This window comes from Anabrus simplex, chromosome 2, assembly GCF_040414725.1.
Source record: "Anabrus simplex isolate iqAnaSimp1 chromosome 2, ASM4041472v1, whole genome shotgun sequence".
NCBI lineage: Eukaryota > Metazoa > Arthropoda > Insecta > Orthoptera > Tettigoniidae > Anabrus > Anabrus simplex.
The window spans coordinates 774,656,090-774,677,047 of record NC_090266.1 but is presented as its reverse complement, the minus strand read 5'-3'; the positions used below and the strand labels follow the sequence as shown (position 1 = coordinate 774,677,047).

The 20,958-nt window shown below is 38.6% G+C and overlaps 1 protein-coding gene across 1 annotated transcript in view; it reads left to right on the top strand.

Annotated features, from left to right (window-relative positions):
- The first annotated feature begins 341 nt into the window (after window positions 1–341).
- LOC136863106 (transcription factor grauzone) overlaps window positions 342–20,958 on the top strand; it is a 133,348-nt gene continuing 112,731 nt past the window's right edge. The window contains exon 1 of the mRNA XM_067139444.2: window positions 342–541. Coding sequence (XP_066995545.2) covers window positions 395–541 — 147 coding nt within the window. The 5' untranslated portion in view covers window positions 342–394. The remainder of the gene's footprint in view (window positions 542–20,958) is intronic.

The window sequence follows — 20,958 nt, the reverse complement described above, 5'->3', positions numbered from 1 at the left end:
GAAGAAATAAATAACTTATGTTAAGTCCGTTGACAGTTAAAGGTTTGACGTTAAACTAATAACATTATTATTATGGTATTGTTATTGTTATTATTATTATTATTATTTAATGTTTGAAAAGGACTTCCTCTTAATTAGGTACCGGTGCGGTATTTGAAGCGTGTTCTTTGGACATAGTTCGGTCACGTTATATACCGGTACATAAAACATATATGTCTGTGACATAAAAGGATTGAGCAGTTCTGTATTTAATATTACCTTGAAGCTGGTGACTTACTTCCGGTAAGAGATACCAACTTCCGGAATTTGTACAAAGACATCGTAACATGGTGGAATGGACGTCGCGTTGTTGAAAGTTTAGACTACTGGGCTAGGTACCGGTATTCTAATAAATATGAAGACCAGTCGGCCTACACGATTATTCCCAAAGAATGTATGTAGACTTTGTTTATGGCCAGCCGAACCATCGATCGCTATATTTGGTTCAGAAGGTGCAAGGTTGAATATTTCGGAGAAAATAAATGAGATGTTTCCTTTCGAGGTAAGTTACTCCTTAGTTATAGGGGGTTTACAACAGGTAAGAGAAATACATATATATTTAGGCGTACTGTTACATTGCAAAGAGTTATATAAACCTACTGTTAAAGTGTTTTGTTCTCCATTCAAAAGAGATAACTTTTTTGTCAACCATAACCTTGAAATCGTTCCGGATCTTGTACATGCGTACAGCGTAGGCTCTTCGAGTGGCTGCTTTGGAGTCTTTAACGCCGAACCATTTTTGTTGTATGAAGCTTTATTTTGCGGCGAAACTTTTTGTAATATACCGATATGATACTTCATTAAATTATTTGCTTATTCTTATTTATCATTGTGTAAAAATCATTATGGAATTTCAGTCATTTGATGGTCACTAGTTGGTAGTAACGTCTCCTTTTAATTGTTCATTGGTGATGCTGTAGTTTGGGAAGGAAAACGGGATTTGTTTCTTTACAGCTGAAGAAAGAACATTTTTAGCACAATAGGGCCTACTATACCACATATTGTCACTAAAATGGTACCAGTAGCCTATATGGTACAGGAAAGCAAGTGTAACATTATGGTACTGTTGTGTTACCAACTCAAATATAGTGCAGTCCATCAGTCTACTAAATGCAAGGTAAGTAGGCTATTGAAATCAATTCTAGTTTTATGAAATAATTTATAATTAATTTGAAATATATTTCAGAGGAGTAGATACCCCTTTCATTTATTGATTCAGATGCTTTGCAAGATATGAACAATATTTTTCTGCTAAATTGGGTACTTTAAATTCTGTTTAAAAAATGGAAGCGTGAAAATTACAGTAGTTTCAGTATAGTTTATCATTCTAAATGAGTGAATTATGAAATTGATCTCACACATTGTAGTTTTGATCTGATTATCGATTGATATAAGCGATATTGGTACTGTGCAAATTTATATTAAAAATGATTTTGTGTGATCTTTGGTTAGGCTAAAACTTCCCAGACAAAAGATATTCATCCTAGTGTGCACGCACAGATGGATTGTTAAGCCTGTATAAATGGCACAGGGAATGAGTCCCGTGCCTAACCGCATGCACACAGCCTCTACGTGAGCATAAGGCAGTAGTGATCAATAAGATATTGATGTTTCAAGCGGACAGTGTACGTCAACATGGGTAGATGTAAGGATGTGACAGAGTGGCAAAAAGGGACAAACATGTTTGGCCATGGCTTGGTCATATGGTACGTGAAGTTGCTGGATTTGTTGGTGTTTTGCAGCAGACTGTTCAACAAGTCTACAAGCAGTGGTGTACTACATGTGGCCATGAAACACGATGTCAGAATTGGGGTCGGAAAAAGATCTTGACTGAGAGGGACCAGAGGTGTGTTCATCCTTGATGAGTGCAAGGTCATTTTCAAGCCAGCATGGGTCTGTGATGTTTTGGGGTGTTTTTCTTGTCATGGATTGTGCCCGCTCACTGAGGTGACCATTAACATGAACCAGCATGTTCATTCAAACATTTTGGATGATCAGTTGTTGCCTTTCAGTAAACATCTGCATGATGAGTATCCCATTCATCGGACTGGACGCATATGTGACTGGTTTTATGAACACTCCCCCACCCTATTACATCTCGCTTGGCCTGAAAAATCACCTGACCTGAACCCCATTGAAAATCTGTGGGACGTGTTGGAACAGGGGTAAAATCCGATACCAGCATTCCCGCAATTTGGTGGAATTGCGTGATCAAATCCTCAGCGGGTGGCTTAACCTGGATGCAACGTATCTGCACAGTCTTGTGGACTCACTTCCTAACCGAATCTAGGCAGTTATCAAGTCTAGAGTCGTAGTTACATGGTATTAATTGATGCTCGTAATGATTTCTCCTGAAGTGACTAATTTTTTTGTCCGGTGAGCTTAGTAGAGTACCTATTCAGTTCATATGAATTTGAGATATATATAAGTCCTGTGAATGATAAAGTAGATCCTTAGATCTATAACACTGTTATGACAAATTACTTAGTTCATTAAGAAAATCAGTTTTCCTATTATATGCTAATGGCAAATGTATTAATCGTTATTGACACACACAAATTTAATAACTGCTAGAGAACCAAGTTTTTCAATGCTTTTTTGTCCATCACACCTTGGTGTTTGGAGCATGAATATGATTTCTATTAAAATGTTATGAAATGAAGAAAATTGTACAATAACATCTTTGACAAAATTCTAAAACAAAGTCATGATGTTTTTCATACCTATTCAATTTATATGAATTTGAGAAAATATATAAAGTTTGCAATCAATCCTGTGAGTGATAAAGCACATCCTTAGATCTATAGCACTGTTATGACAAATTAGTTCATTAAAAAAATTATTTTTCCCTTTGTATGCTAACATATGCTAATGATGTACTAATAGCTATTGACACACTCACTACTTTGTTACTCTTTGTTAGTCTTTTCAGCAGTTACTGTTATTGAACTTCATCAAGTCTAAGTACAACAAGTAGAATTAAAATTTTTCTAATGCAGTAGTTGCCTCAAATAATATTTTTACAATTAATTGCTTAGGCATTGTTAATATGAATGAATATAAATAAAGTTCTCATTTGTTTCTAGGAAACTGTTGGAGAATACTACTTATGATGGATGCTGGGGACTTCCGTTAAAACTACTGGCTTCTTGGATAGAAGATGATTTCTAAGGGCATGATTAGATGATAAAAGAATATATTAGTTGTCGGGTGCAAGTTCAATATTTAAAAAGGTAGATTGTGTAAATGGCATAAAATAGGTTTTGTAAGAGGCAAAGTTATGGATGGAACAATTATCATTAACAAATTGTATGAGAAGGAAATTCATATGAATTATGTTTGATGTGATGTTAACATATTGCAGCAAATGACAAATGAATATGCATAACAAAAGTCCAAGCCAAACCAAACCAAAATAAAATTTGAATGGAACAAGAATAAGAACAATAACTCATAATTTTATTTAATATCCCTTCATTTGCTGTTGAATTTAAAATGATGCCAAGGTGTTAGAATTTTGTCCAGCTTGAGTTCTTTAACATGCCAGAAGCCAGTGACATGGAATTGTTGCATTTAAATACCCTCAAAAGCTACTGACCTCACACAGAATTAATCGACTACCTTGGAATCAGAAGGACAAAGACTAACCGGCTGAGCCACGGACATTGTCAATAATGATACTAGGTGGCAAGCTGTGAACAAGGATACCTTAAGAGATATATCCAAATTATTGAGCAGATTCCTGAGGCTAGTTCCATCAAAAGTATCCTTGGTTTTAACAAAACATCATTTGAGGAATGTTTTATGTCATAAATACTGATAAACATATGGTATCTAATAATATATTCAGTGTACACAAAATACACTTTTGTAATATCTGTCTTGGTTTATTGTCCATAAAGATGACGAGCATACAAGAACTCTTAAAAGTTTGATCATAGACAAAACATAATAGTACCGGTATGCAACCTTATGACTTTTATGTTAATATTTGATCACTTAAGCTAAAAGAGCATTAACTGGTATGATACATGGATCACATGAATCACTGAGAAATGTTTCCAAAGTGTCAAAGCTGGAATGGAAAACTGATGAATTGTTTCTGACCAGGCTATCCTTTAATTTATTACTTCTCACAGATGATCCATATAAAACACAGCACTATAATAGCTATGGTACAAGTTTTACAGAGAATTTTAAGTTATGGTTGCTTCATACATTTCCACCACTGATTACTGAGTCCAACCACTTGATCTTACCCACTATTGTCCATAAAATTCCGTTTGCACCTGTGGATATGCAGTATTTTTTAAACATTTTAGTCATTTTTGGAAAGGACTAAAAGGACCACAAGAGTTTCAAGAATATATTCTCAAATATTCCCTCCTACCAGATGTTGAAGTTATGCCTGAGCTTGCAAATCAAGAATATACTTACTGAAGGGCTGATTTCAAAAACTGACCTTTTGAATTACAGTGGCTGCATGTACTCCTGAACTAGGGCTACTTGTTGGTCATTCTCACCTCTCGAAGTAGCATGCCAGTCCCAAGATATACAGCAGTGAAAGTTGATGGCATCTACATAACATAAAAATTCCTGTGCTCATTCCTGAAGAGCCAAACTAGAGAAACCTCTTTGACTACAGCCTGTTAAAGAAATAAGACTTACTAAACCTTATACAGTAACTTGAAAATCTGGTACGTTGCTGGTATTACAAGTTATTACTGGAGAGGAACCTGGCCATTTCTCAAAATCTATTTGAAGAGGAAAATTGAGACAGAGAGTTATGACACTTCTGATAGTTGTGCTGATGATTAGAGGGAGGCCTGAAACATTCACACTATATTTTCATGGTAAGCAATAGGAGTTTTCAGGGTTAAGCATATTTTAACACATTCACTGCCAAGCATTGTGGGGCAATTTAAATGCCCTGTGCCAGACATTTCTAAGGGAGGTGAACTGGTTTGACATAGTTACATATATAAATGCATATAAAGAAAAGTAGCATACATAATAGCACAAAAATTTCAAGTTAATTTCAGTAATGTTTAAAATGAGCTGCAAGCAATTTCTAGGCATAACTTCATTTTATATGGGAGTAGCAAACATGTTTGTTGTCCAATATATTTCTACCTTGGGCTTGTTAAAATTATATCAGTCATCATCCAGAGTTCTCAAATATTTCTCATCTCATCCAGAGTAACAGGCCTCCAATGTTCATACCTGCAGTATTTAGTAATTGGTCTTGCACCTGTGCTCAAAAGTTGTTCCGCATATCAGTTAGTTTCTGTTACAAGAAATTACAGAAATGCTGGCGTGGAAAAAAACATGAAGTATGCCATACAAGATTCATCACTAGGTAATTTACTCATACCTGCATTCTTCGAATAATTGGACATCTGTCCAGGTTAATCGGTGGCTGTCCAGTCATCTGAATCAACACCAGATGTATCCTCCGAAAATAAATTGTTAACAATTGCTGGGACCTACCTCATCAAGTTCAGCACTAGCGACTTCATCAGATGAATCGCTATAACTTTCCTCCATAGAGGTACTGAATGATTTTCCGACTCACAGTGAGCGCACATTTCTTCTAACATACCCCGTATTTTGCTTTCCTGCAAGTAATCTGCACTTTTATACGATTTACAGGCCATTTTACAAGAGTACAAAGACACTAACTGAGAACAAACATGCGGTTACTCAACAAGTGACGATAGCATGTGTTCGGATGTCAACAGGAAGTTACTTTACTAAGGAATAAGGTTCACATATTTATCGATTGATATACTGATCCTTCATTTTGAATCTGTGAGAGTTAGATTGCATTTGGGTGATATCTGTGGGAGCTACAATCAACTATTTGAACGTATGCACTTAAACGTCAATCAACGTGTTTGTCACTGACAGCATGCTAGATTTAAAACATCTGTCGGCTGCTTGGCGCTGACTGAAGTAATTTTAAATTTTTTACAGAAACTAGATGAGTCAAAACATTCCTCACTTGTTTATTGAAATATACTCTTTTAAATCATATGTTTGTACCACATATCGAGAGACATACCTGAATCAGAATTACCATTAAATAAGTATATAAAGTATTTCTAATATGTCAGCCTCGAGTCGGTAGATTTACTGGCACGTAAAAGAACTCCTGCGGGACTAAATTCCGGCACCTCGGCGTCTCCGAAAACCGTAAAATAGTAGTTAGTGGGACGTAAAACAAATAACATTATTATTAAAGTATTTCTATGCCTCCTAAGAAAAGCTGCAGTCTAGTTATTTCCACCTTACATGAAAATCAATCTAATTCAAATAAATAAATATTTCACATACAATACGCGTAACATATTGAAGAATGATGATATCCAAATCTTAAGACAATGCTGTCAACAACACCTAGAAAATCAATTCTGAAGGAAGTAGACAAAAAGAAATAAAGAATGGACACAAGCATTTGATGAAAAATGGATGAAATAAAATTAGACAAAAGTAATAGGAGAGCACGGAAATTGTGATGTTTTATGAATTAAAGTTTATCCAATGAAAGAGAGGAATGGAAATGAAGTTCATTTATTGATGACAAATTGAACAAGCTGAGCTTAAGTATCATTTAAGGAGAAAACATCAACACTAAGTTCTTGAACATTGGATATTGTGTTAGAATGGGCTAGTTTTGTGTTTATTATATAAGATTGCCTGGGTTGTAATTATAAGACTGGATTGTTTGCAATATTAATTGTAATTAATTTCATCAAAATAAATGTTCAACCTTATAATCCTAATCTTACTGACCTGTTGCCTAGCTGAAATCAAACATTACTCTAATAACTACACTTTACATGGTCTTAAATTGTTTTTGATGACCTCTAGTTTATTGTAAATTTATGCTGTCCTTGTTATTTTCTCTTTATATATTACCAATAAACTTCAAGAAAATGTTAACATTAAAACAGCTTTGCTTTAAACATTACTTCACAGAACAAAATCTTCAGATCTGGACGGCTCTGTCAATTGCTTTATGTCAACTCCTCCTTTCCTGAAACACTTGATTCCGAGGGAGAATCTTGGTCATTTGATTAGGACGAAGGGTGCAGGAATTTAATGTGCAGACTTTGAAATTGCTAGGATTTTGGTATCTTGAACCTATCACATACTTTCCCAGCTGGATTTTGGATGTGGTATGGACCTATAAAGTTTTAAGTCAAATTTCCATCAGCAACTCATAGTCATTTGTACAGTATAAGGACTCCCAATTAAAATTTATTGTTCATTTTTCTGAGGTAAAAACACTGTCTATTTTTGTTGTGCTCTTCCTTCAACTTGTCAAATGCTTTTCGTGCTTTTGTGTGGAGTGTCAATTAAAGTTGATCATTCCTTGTTCCAAAAGTAATTTGCTTGGGTAGGGTTTGAGGCTGGTTCCCAGGTAACAGATAAAGTGGTGATAAATCAGTTGTCTTTTCTTGAGACATTTAGGAGGAGCTGATCCTAAGTTGAAGACTTATCCATAATCATCTGCATGAGTACAGATATCAGTGTAAAATTGACATGCTCATCTAGGCCATTGATTCAGATGTACACTGCCTGACAAAAAATTTGAAGCACCCAGAAGAAATGGTCAGATGTCAATGTAATTTTGTACATGTACACACCATCAGTGGATATGTAAATGTTTAGAGTTGCAGTTCTCTGTGGCTGATAGAATGGCCACCAGAGTGCATTAGGTTTTCTATTGTTTAGTGTTGTTAACAGACCTGGTAGGGTATATAAGGTGTGTGAAAACAGTCAGATGTTGAGTGATTACTATGAAGGATATGGAGATGTCACATACTCATGCAAGAGAGCGTTATCATCACCTGACAGAGTTTGAAAGGGGCCTCGTTGTAGACCTCCATTTGGCCATCTGGGCAAATCATGCAACATCCAGATTTGTGGGGCATTTGAAATGATAGTGAGCCGAGGTTGGACTGCATGGTAACGTGAGGGCAGGCATACTCGTCAAGATTCCGGACCAAGCACATCGTAACCCCTTAACATCTGTGCCTGCCATCCGAGAACAAATAAAGAACTCCCTGCAATATTGTGTGTCACCCTGCATCATTAGTTGAAGACTAGCAGCAGCTGGAATAGGTAATTACTGTCCCATGTGTATGCTGCAGTTAATACCACACCACGACACAAACAGCTGCATTTGGAGTGGTGCCGTGACCTGAAAGCATGGACTGCTGATGAATGGCGTCACATTGAGTTCAATGATGAATTGCGGTTCCACACTACCTTGGATGACCATTGCCTGCGAGTATGGTGGTGGCCTGGGGAGAGTTCCCATTCTTCCAATGTTTTGGAAAGGAACAGCGGTGTTACTCCTGGCTTCATGAGGTGGGGAGCCATCAGATATGACTTCAGAACATGGCTGGTAGCAATTGAGGGAACTCTGACGGTGCGTCACGGTCATCCTGCATCCTCGTGTGTTACCTCTCATGTGGCAGTATAGTGGTGCAATTTTTCAACAGGAGAATACTCGTCCACACATGGCACGTGTCACTGTGAACTGTCTGCATAAGGATGAGGTACCTCTGTGGCCAGCAAGAACCCTAGAACTGTTCTGGATAGAACATGTATGGGACCAGCTCAGACGTCAACTCCGTCCCATTGCCAGTATCCAGGATATCAAGGGCCAGTTACAGGAGTTGTGGGCCAGCTTGCCTCAGGAGAGTATAGAACGGCATTATGACACCCTTCCCAACCAAATTTTTGCATGCATCCAGACTATAGGTGGTGAAACATTATAGTGACCATTGGGCTCATATTGCCAAGTTCTTTGTAAATTTGACTCAATTTTGTAATAATTGAAATAACATCACATACCCTCTCAACACGTGAAATTTAATTTTGTTTCCTCTTCCTCTCTGGGTGCTTCAATTTTTTGTTAGGCAGTGTATATGGAGTAGCAGGCAAGACCATAGTTAGCAAACATCAGTTGAGTTTTTTTACTTCTAAAATATTTTCCCGTATCTGAAATACATGTTGTAGATCACTCAAACCAACCTTGTGTGATGGTTTGTGTAATGTTTTCTGTAGCTTGTGAACAAATTAAAATTGTTGACAAATACCTAGTACTTAGTTATATGTTTAACATGTACCAACATGTAAGTGTCTCTGTCAGCAGTTTTGGGTAATACAAGAATGTGATTGACTGACACAAATTTCCATGGTGATGTAAGAATTAGGTACTCTATCTCCTAATAACCCATTTGCTAATAGTGCTGGTTTTTGCACAAACTAAAAGTGACTTTACATACATTTTCCCACAAATATCTTGCTCTAATTCTCTCAAGCATTGTTTCAAAAGTAAGGTTTCAAAACATAAAAGTGTTCTACAAACACTGAAACAAGTGGAAATTGGATGGCATTATGTCTAGTTCACTATGGTTGGTGTAACTGCCAATAGATATCAACTTCTTTGATGATGAAAGGCATGTGAGGTCCTGTTTTCTTGGTGGAATGTAGCATAGCACTCTTCCTACTGATTCTGTTAGAAAATCAGTTGGTAAACAGATTTCAAAGACAAGATCTTGAAAACCTAAATGGAAATAAAAAATAAGATTATGCTATAATGTATTAGGAATATTAAATGTATAGTGTTCTTCAGAGCAAAAGAGGCGGCCACCACAATAACATTTCACATTGTAAGTAAATTTATGACTAAGCCTCTAAACCATTAAGGCTCCTTTGATAAGGTAAATATATTTATCAAAGAACAATATTTTACACAAAAGAGTCAAATGTGCAAAACTAACGTTAGCTGTCATAATTGAACTTGTTTATAATTAATCTATCATGAATTTGATATAATATACCCTAAAGTGCTGAAAAATTAGTTCATTCTTACAGGAAATGAGGGGGAGGGGGGCAGGAATTACAGCATGAGATCTACTGAGCTTAATAGCTGCAGTCGCTTAAGTGTGGCCAGTATCCAGTATTCGGGAGATAGTGGGTTCGAACCCCATTGTTCGCAGCCCTGAAAATGGTTTTCTGTGGTTTCCCATTCTCACACCTGGCAAATGCCAGGACTGTACCTTAATTAAATCCACGGCCACTTCCTTCCCATTCCTAGCCTTTTCCTGTCCCTTCATCGCCATAAGACCTGTCTGTGTTGGTGCGACAAAAAGCGACTTGTACAAAAAACAAAACAAAAAAAACAGCATGAGGTCTCTTGAAGTATTGTTGTTCATTCATGGTAGTGGCTAGAAAAATCTATGGTCGTCAATCCTGGCACCTGAAGTGGCTAAAGTGAATTTTAGTAACAGTGGTCATTACAGAGAGTTACATTGCCTCATCTAATGTCTCATAATAATTGTAGAACAGAGGTGCTCAGCTGGGTGCCCGTTGAGGCTTGCCCAGTGCAGCCGGACTAGCATGACGTAAATGCAGGCAGCTTATGTAACAAGCATAAGTCACAGTGAAGCGAGAGAGCGAACACACTTTGCAGGGAAGGGAGGGAGCATTGACATGCACTTGTGATTATGAAGCTCTCCACCACTACTCAACGAAATGCTGATTGGGGTCCAATATTTAAAACAAGCGCTATAATCGCAAAAAAACCTGACCTTTCCAAGATATACCAGATTGATTTATACTGCACTTGATATAAAGAGTCAGTTTTATTTTCCTATATTTATTCATTCAAAGAAACTGACACGTTATTTTTTTTTCTTACAATCTACAAATTTATATGGTTTTAGCATACAGGCTACGATTTACAATTCCTTGGATGAACATGACAGTATTTCCATTTTAAAAAAATAATTCCTGTTATTTGTTAAGCAAAAGTTATATAATTACATAATTCAACAAGTTTATTGCTTGATTTTGCACAGTGTTTTAGTGTTATGAGACTTTCTCTGTTTACTGAATTTCTGAAAATAGTATTTAAAATTTAACAGGTGTCCGATGATAATAGCTGCCTCTAAATGGCAAGAGGGAATTTCATCATGAGTGAGGACATAGATATTTACTATCCAAGATTAAAGTACAACAAAAATGTACATTAGTGTCCAGAAGTTAAGCATAAGTTATGAGTAAGCAGGGCAACAGGAAATAGACCACAAATCACAAGACATATGCACCTACCAACCTTACGTGTTCGCTCTGTATAGGAAAGGAGTGTTCCCTGCTTTGACTAGCAGCGTAACCGCAAGGTAAACACAGCCAATGCCTGCGCCCCATATTCCCTCAGTCGTGTTTGTCCTGTTATAGTGTGCGAAGTGTAGCCTCATGGTGAACGTGACAACGACGCCATTTGGACGCCGTTTTGCAAGGTAGAATACTTGGCCGCCTGGAAGCAGGCCAGACACAGACCAAAGTCGCTGTATCCTTGAATGTGCCACAAAGTGTCATTTCCAGGCTTTGGAGATGACTTTGAGACACAGGAGATGTTAGTCGTAGGCCAGTACCAGGTCGACCAAGGGTAACTACCCCACAGCAGGACTGATACCTGGTCTTAACTACCCGACGAAATCGGAGTGCACCTGCAAGACAATTGTTGGCGGAGCTTGAAGCCATCTCAGGGGTTGCCCTTTCCCGGCAAACTGTGTACCTGAGGCTCAGAACAGCAGGGCTGTTTGCCCAACATCCAGCGGTGTGCGTCCTACTCACGCCAGCACAGAGGCGGGCCCGTTTACTGTGGAGCAAAAACATCGAAACTGGACCATGAATGAATGGAGGCATGTGCTTTTCACAGACGAATCCCGCTTCAGTTTGCAGAATGATTCCCATCGCACATTAATCTGGAGAGAACCAGGTAGCCGATACAACCACAGAAACATCGTGGAACGGGATCAGTATGGTGGTGGTGGCGTCATGGTGTGGGGCGGCATCATGTTGAATGGCCGTACGGACCTGCACATCTTCATGAGTAGTCCAAGGAACATTGTTAACGCTCCTCGGAGATACAGGGTTGAGGTACTGAGACCACATGTTCGACTCTTCAGAGGTGTAATACCACAGAGGTGTGGTTGGTCCAGACTTCCTCTTAATGGACGATAATGCCCGACTGCACCGTACTGCTCTGGTGGATGAATTTCTGTCTGGGAAAGACATTCATTGCATGGACTGGCCAGCGAGGTCTGCAGATCTGAATCCTATAGAACATGCCTGGGATGCATTGGGGAGGCGAATTTCATCCTGTCAGCCTCCATCAAGGACCCTCCAAGTCCTTAGCATTGCCCTTTCGGAGGAATGGGATCGACTGCCACAAGAGCTCTTGGGCCATCTGATAGAGAGCATGCCACAATGCTGCGAAGTATGTGTGGCCATTAGGGGTAACAATACACCCTATTAACAGCATATTTTGTTGTGGAAGACATTGCCAAATTTTGTTAGTTGGTGTCAAAGATATACCTTAGCTATCAGAACCTTTCCGACATTGTTTTTTTGGACAAGTTGTGTGACATATGTTGTGTGATTCAGCTTCCGTTTGTTCACCAATCCGTCTGACATTCCTATCAAGCCGTATGCCGTACTTTAGTGATTATGCTTAACTTTTGGACATTAGTGTAAATATGTCTACCAGATAGATGTACAGTATGCCTTCAAATAAATAACCTACCGGGTGAGTTGGCCATGCGTGTAGAGGCGCCCGGCTGTGAGCTTGCATCCGGGAGATAGTAGGTTCGAATCCCACTATCGGCAGCCCTGAAAATGGTTTTCCGTGGTTTCCCATTTTCACACCAGGCAAATGCTGGGGCTGTACCTTAATTAAGGCCACGGCTGCTTCCTTCCAACTCCTAGGTCTTTCCTATCCCATCGTCGCCATAAGACCTATCTGTGTCGGTGCGACGTAAAGACCCTAGCAAATAAATAACCTAACAGATATTATTCCCGATAAGCATGATTGGATTGTTAGTGAGTTTATCAGATAATTTAAACCCAAACAACCACAAGCCACAGCTTATCCTCCTTAACTCCGTAGTATATTAAAAATGTTCCTAAGGGCCGGTATTATAATGAGGGTTTAAATGGAAGATTGAGTTAAACTGTAACTTGAGTTTAAACCGATGTTGAGTCTTAAAATGGCCGGCCTAAGTTAAACTGAGGTGAAGAAGGAAATATACGATCTTGGTAGCAGCGACTTGCGAGAAAATATGATAGTCGATAATGTTTTGCAGTGAATTGCAAGAAAAGATGACTACCGATAATATTTTGTTTACTTCTTGTAGGTAAAACGGCGAACAGAAGCAATACATGCTGTCCTAATTTTATTTGTAAGGAAACAGAATTGCTTGTGTAATTAGTACAGAAAGATTTATTTAGTCCGTGAAACAGTGGCCCTATGAATTCCTCCGAAATCTCCCATTGTAATAAACATATTACGGGAGGCATAAAACCGTAATGCTATTAGTAGCTGACTGAGGGGTTCTACAGGATGATTTCTGAAAGAGAAGGAAGTTACTTTATTTTCTAAAACTTACACTTATGACATTCAAACTGTTCAAAAAGTCATTTTTACATTCTTACCTTTCTGTTGCATGTTTTTTTTTTTTTTTTTTGCTAGTTGTTTTACGTCGCACTGACACAGATAGGTCTTACGGCGACGATGGGACAGGAAAGGGCTAGGAGTGGGAAGGAAGCGGCCGTAGCCTTAATTAAGGTACAGCCCCAGCATTTGCCTGGTGTGAAAATGGAAAACCATTTTCAGGGCTGCGGACAGTGGGGTTCGAACCTACTATCTCCTGAATACTGGATACTGGCCACACTTAAGCGACTGCAGCTATCGAGCTCGGTGTGTTGCATGTTTTATTCTAGCACCGATTTGCTGAAATAGGGTTATGACAGTCTGTTTTGAAAGCCTAAACCTATTTAAAAAATATTTTTCATCCCATATATGAAAGTGACGTGACATTGCAAGAAAAACTTGTGGTGCCCATGGTCGTTCAATAATTTGAACCACTTCTTAGTCATCGCTTAGCATTTCTTCAAACACCTCAAAAATATCTTCGAGATCCATTTGTTCTGCCATGTTGTAAGGTTATGTATTCTTAAACTTCAGTTCAAATGGTAGATGAGTGGCAGTAAAATTAATCTCTAGTTAAACTTAAGATTAAGTTTTATAATACACGACTAACAAATAAACTGATGTTTAAACTGAACCAACAGTTTAAACCTCTATTATAATACCGGCCCTAAAGCACATCTTAAAAATGTGTTCGTGAAAAATGTAATTCACTACATACATTATAAAAATATTGGAGGTTTTAGGCAAAACTCTTTATTATATCTGGTCAAAATACATAAACTGCAATGAACATAAATAACTTATTTCTTACAACGTAAATTGAAAATGACGTGGATTTCTGCCCTCTTTCTTTCATTATTTTCTGCCTCTATTTTAAACTCCGGTATCACTGCTGTGACCGAGAGTGACTGGGAGAAATTCGCCCAACCTTCACGGCCTGTGACATAACCACAATCGAACTGTGGTTGAATAGCATACGCTGTGCTCATCGCCTGCCAGCCCACCCACTTACAGTGCTGGGTGCCCGTGGGATGGAACGCCCAGCGTGAGCACCTCTGTTGTAGACAAATGATCTCACTTGAACAGTTTCAACCTCTTTTGTGAGGGAATCCTTAGCATTTGTTTTTGTTGCTTCATGTAAAGGGTTTGAGCCAGCTTAGTCATGAGCCTCATGTACTTAATGTGTTTCTGTGAAGTTTGTCTGAAAACCACCACTGTTATGATGTATATTGGAAACATATTTAACAAGATTAATCAGTCATGGGTGATCTGCATTTGGGGCTGTTGCCCATGTGGTAGATTCCCTGCAGTTGCTTACATAGTCATTTCTTAAATGTTTTTGAAGAACTTGGAAATTTATCAAACTATTCCGTTGATGAATTATTCCAATCCGTTACTCACCTTCCTATAAATGAATATTTACCCCAATTTGTCCTCTTGAACTGTAACTTTATCTTCATATTGTTATCTTTCCTACTTTTGAAAGTTCCACTGAAGCTTATTTGTCTACTAATGTCATTCCATGCCATCTCTCCCTTGACAGTTTAGAAAATACCAGCTGTTCAAGCACCTTGTCTCCTAACTCCAAGTTTTCCCAGCCCAAAGTTTTCAACATTCTCGTAGCACCATTCCTTTGTCAGAAATCACCAAGAACAAATTGCATTCCTTTGGATCTTTTCCTGTTCTCGTATCAAGTAGTCCTGGTATGGGTCCGATACACTGCAACCATACTCTTATTGGGGTCTTACCAGAGACTTATATGCCCTCTCCTTTACATCATCAATTTCCACTGATCTGCATTTAAGGCAATCGTCCAGGTGGCAGATTTTCTATCTGTTGTTTCCCTAGTCTTTTCTTAAATAATTGCAATGAATTTGGAAATTTATTGAAAATATCCCTTGGTAAATTATTCCAATCCCTAATTCCTCTTCCTATAAATGAATATTTGCCCTAATTTTTCTTCTTGAAGTCCAATCTTCATATTGTGGTCTTTTTAAATTTTAAAGATGTCGTTCAAAATTATTCGTCTACTAATGTCAATTCCACGCATATCTCCAGTGACAGCTCGGAACACACCACTTAGTCGGGCAGCTCATCTCTTCTTTCCCATGACTACCCAGCCCAAATTTTGCAATATTTTTGTAACACTGCTCTTGTTCTTGTAGGGGGAATGCGTCCGCCTGTTACCTGGTGGCCCCAGGTTCAATTCCCGGCCGGTTCAGGTGTTTTTAATTGTAGATGATTAATATTCCTGGCCTGGGGACTGGGTGTTTGTGCCACCCTTAATGTTCCTTTCATCACATTCAACACTACACTTCCGCAGTTCCAATTACATGCAGGTTCATATCATATGGTGCAAGTAAGGGCAAAAGATCTTTATAGGTCGACGCCCCGCATTTTAAAAAAACACTGCTCTTTCGTCACAAATCACCCAGAACAAATTGAGCTGCTTTTCTTTTGATATTTTCCAGTTCTTGAATCAAGTAATTCTGGTGAGGGTCCCGTACACTGGAACCATACTCTAGTTAAGGTCTTACCTGAGACTTATATGGCCTCTCCTTTACATCCAACCCCTAAATACCCTCATAACCATGTGGAGAGATCTGCACCATTTATTTACAATCCCATTTATGTAATTACACCAATGAGGTCTTTCCTTGTATTAACACCTAGGTACGTACATCCTTACTACAACCCCTAAATACCCTCATAACCACATGAAATGATCTGTAACGTTGTTAATGTGATTTCCCCTATGAAGATCATGCCTCATTAACACCTCGGTATTTACAAGTACTATCGCCCCATCAACACAGTAATTAGAAACTGAGAGGACTTTACCTCTTGGTTAAACTTACAACCTGACTTTTCATTCCGTTTACCATCATACCATTTTCTGCTGTCCATCTCACAACATTGTTTGGGTCTTTTGTAGTTGCTTACAATCCTGTGTTGTATATACTACTCTATACAGTATAACATCATATGCAAATAGCCTTATCTGTGATTCCACTTCTTTATCATTGATATATATACACTGAGTTGCCAAAAGTCAGTGGAAGGGGTGTCCCACTAGAAAATGTGCAGTGTATGACCGCTGAGTGTTGCAGCTAGCTGCAGCATAGCTGAGCAGTCTGTCACAGACACCAGTGTCGTGTAGATGGCAACATATCACAAGTTAACCAACTTTCAACGTGGGATGATCATTGTTAGACAGCGCATGGGTCTGAGTATTGGGGAGAATACACGTGAATTCGGGTTTCCGGGGTCAACAGTGTTGAGGGTGGATCTTCAATATCACTGAGAGAATGTTACCACCCGCATAAACCGCCGCACCACAGATGTTTAATGACCGGACATCAGGTTGCCTCCGCAGAACCATACTGGTCGCTCAGTGGGCTACTGTGAGTCAGATCTACACCCAGTTGAATGATGGGAGTCAGGAACCTATTTCTACCAGGACTGTAAGGAGGCAACTGCACCAGATAGGCTTCACCAACCAACAACCAACTCATGTCCCTTTGCTGACACCTCGACACAGAGCTCAACGACATGCATGGGCCTGCGAACATTGGTAATGGACCATGGAACAGTGGCAGCATGTGGTATGGTCTGATGAATCCCGGTTCCAGGTGTATCGAGCTGATGGGCGCGTGAGTGTGTGGCGTATGCCCCATGAAACTATGGGTCCTGTGTATCAACAAGGTTGTGTCAAGGCGGGAGGTGGCTTGGTTCTCCAGTCCTCCAGATCCCTCCAGAACGATTCCAACACCTTGTAGAGTTGATGCCTCACAGTATTGCTGCCGTTTTTGGGGCTCGCAGAGGAGCAACTTGTTATTAACATCACATTCAGTGTCTTCCTATAACTTTTGTCCATTCAGTGTACATAACCTATATATATAAAATAACATGTCCTGACTAACATACTGACTGACTGATTCATCATCGCCCAGCCAAAACTACTGGACGTAAAGAAATGAAATTTTGGGGATCATTTATATTAGGGTGTAGGTGCTCAGTAACAGAGGTTTTTTGGATATTCCATCGCTAAGGAGGCGAATTCCTTAAATGAGGGTATCTATATCTCAAACACTTAAAAGTTTACACATGTAAAAATTGGTATTTGGAATCTCCTTTTAAAATAAAGAAAAGCATATTTGTTCGTTTTTGGAAAATCATATTAAGTGTGGTGAAAAAGGGGAAAAAGTGTTGAATATCTTTTACAAGGATACTTATCTCTCAAAAACTGAAGATGTTACAGACATGAAAATCAGTATTTGGAATCTGCTTTGAAAATAAAGAAACACGTATTTTTGTGTTTTTGGAAAATCCAATGAAAAATGGGGTGAACCGGAGTGAAAAACTGTGTGAATTAAAAAAAAAGACTGTATCTGTAAATTACTTCTGACAAAAAAAAAATATTACAGACTTGAAAACGGGTATTTGGAATCTCATGTAAAAGTAAAGAAAAGTAAATATTTTGTTTTTGGAAAATCCACTTAAGGGGAACTAAAAAAAAGGGGTGAATTTTTAAAATGAGCATACCTGCAGTATATCTCAAGAACGTAATGTGTTTCAGACGTGAAAATTGGTATTTTTGAATCTATAATAAAATAAAGAAATGTGTATTTTTTGTTTTCAGAAAATCCACTTAAGGAGCAGAGGGGTGAAGGAATTGAAAAATTAGTTGAATTATTAGTATGAGTATACTTATATCTAAGAAACTAAAGATGTTACAAATGTGAAAATAGGTATTTAGGATCTCCTATAAAAATAAAAGAACACGCATTTTTTGTGAGGAAATCAACTTTGTGGGGGGCGGGGGAGGGAGTGGCGGAGGAAAACGGAGTTGAATTATTTTTACAAGAATACATATATCTCATAAACTGAAGTTGTTACAGACATGAACATTTGTATTTGGTACCGTATTTCAAAGTAAAGAAACACTTATTCTTTTGTCTTCAGAAAATCCACTTAAGGGTGTGAATGAATTGAAAAATTATTTGAATTCTTTGTATGAGGATATTTATATCTCAAAAATTAAAGATGTTAATGATGTGAAAATTGGTGATTGGAATCTCCTTGAAAACCAAAGAAACATACATTTTGAGGGGGGGGGGTGAATCAACTTGGGGAAGGGGGGCAGTGTAAAAGGAGTTAAATTCTTAGTGTGAGGATACATATATCTCAAAAACTGAACATGTCACTGCCATGATAATTGGTATTTGGAAGCTCCTTTATAACATACATACATACATACATACATACATACATACATACATACATTATAATTATAGACTGTTATGCCTTTCAGCGTTCAGTCTGCAAGCCTCTGTGAATTTACTAAACGTCGCCACAATCCTCGATTTTCAACTAGTGTTGTGGCCTCATTTAGTTCTATACTTCTTATCTTTAAATCGTTAGAAACCGAGTCTAACCATCGTCGTCTTGGTCTACCTCTACTTCTCTTACCCTCCATATCAGAGTCCATTATTCTCCTAGGTAACCTATCCTCTCCATTTGCCTCACATGACCCCACCACCGAAGCCGGTTTATACGTACAGCTTCATCCATCGAGTTCATTCCTAAATTAGCCTTTATCTCCTCTTTCCGAGTACCATCCTGCCATTGTTCCCACCTGTTTGTGCCAGCAATCATTCTTGCTACTTTCATGTCTGTTACTTCTAACTTATGAATAGGATATTCTGAGTCCACCCAGCTTTCGCTCCTGTAAAGCAAAGTTGGTTTGAAAACAGACCGATGTAACGATAGTTTCGTCTCAGAGCTGACTTCCTTCTTACAGAATACTGTTGATCGCAACTGCGAGCTCACTGCATTAGCTTTACGACACCTTGATTCAATCTCACTTACTATATTACCATCCTGGGAGAATACACAACCCAAATACTTGAAATTATCGACCTGTTCTATGTTTGTATCACCAATCTAAGATTCAATTCTGTTGAATTTCTTACCTACGGAATCAATTTAGTCTTCGAGAGGCTAATTTTCATACCATACTCATTGCACCTATTTTCAAGTTCCAAGATATTACACTGCAGGCTTTCGGCACAATCTGCCATTAAGACCAAGTCGTCAGCAAAGGCCAGACTGCTTATTACATTTCCACCTAACTGAATCCCTCCCTGCCATTTTATACCTTTCAGCAGGTGATCCATGTAAACTACGAACAGCAAAGGTGAAAGATTACAGCCTTGTCTAACCCCTGTAAGTACCCTGTACCAAGAACTCATTCTACCATCAATTCTTACTGAAGCCCAATTGTCAACATAAATACCTTTGATTGATTTTAATAATCTACCTTTAATTCCATAGTCCCCCAGTATAGCGAACAACTTCTCCCTAGGTACCCTGTCGTATGCTTTCTCTAGATCTACGAAACATAAACACAACTGCCTATTCCTCTCATAGCATTTTTCAATTACCTGGCGCATACTGAAAATCTGATCCTGCCAGCCTCTCTGTGGTCTGAAACCACCACTGGGTTTCATCCAACTTCCTCTCAACGACTGATCGCACACTCCCTTCCATGATGCCAGTGAATACTTTGCCTGGTATACTAATCAATGAGATACCTCGATAGTTGTTGCAATCCTTCCTTTTACCTTGCTTATAGATAGGTGCAATTACTGCTTTTGTCCAATCTGAAGGTACCTTACCAACACTCCATGCTAATTTTACGACTCTATGAAGCCATTTCATCCCTGCCTTCCCACTATACTTCACCATTTCAGGTCTAATTTCATCTATTCCTGCAGCTTTATGACAATGGGGTTTATTGACCATCCTTTCCACTTCCTCTAACATAATTTCACCAACATCATTTTCCTTCTCCTCATGAGCTTGGCTGTTTGCAACACCACAAGGATGATTTCCTTTTACATTGAGAAGATGTTCAAAATATTCACTCCACCTGTCCAGTGATTCCCTGGGATCTATTATGAGTTCACCTGAATTACTCAAAACACTGTTCATTTCCTTTTTCCCTCCCTTCCTAAGATTCTTTATTACTGTCCAGACAGGTTTCCCTGCTGCTTGACCTAGCCTTTCCAGGTTATTACCAAAATCTTCCCATGACTTCTTTTTGGATTCAACAACTATTTGTTTCGCTCTGTTTCTTTCATCTACGTACAAATCCCTGTCTGCCCCGGCCCTTGTTTGGAGCCATTTCTGATAAGCCTTCTTTTTACGTTTACAAGCTGCTCTCACTTCATCATTCCACCAAGATGTTCGCCTTTTCCCATCTTTACACACAGTTGTTCCTAGGCATTCCCTTGCTGTTTCTACTACAGCATCCCTGTATGCCACCCATTCGCTTTCTATATCCTGAACCTCCTTACTGTCTACTTTTTGAAACTTCTCACAAATCATATCCATGTACT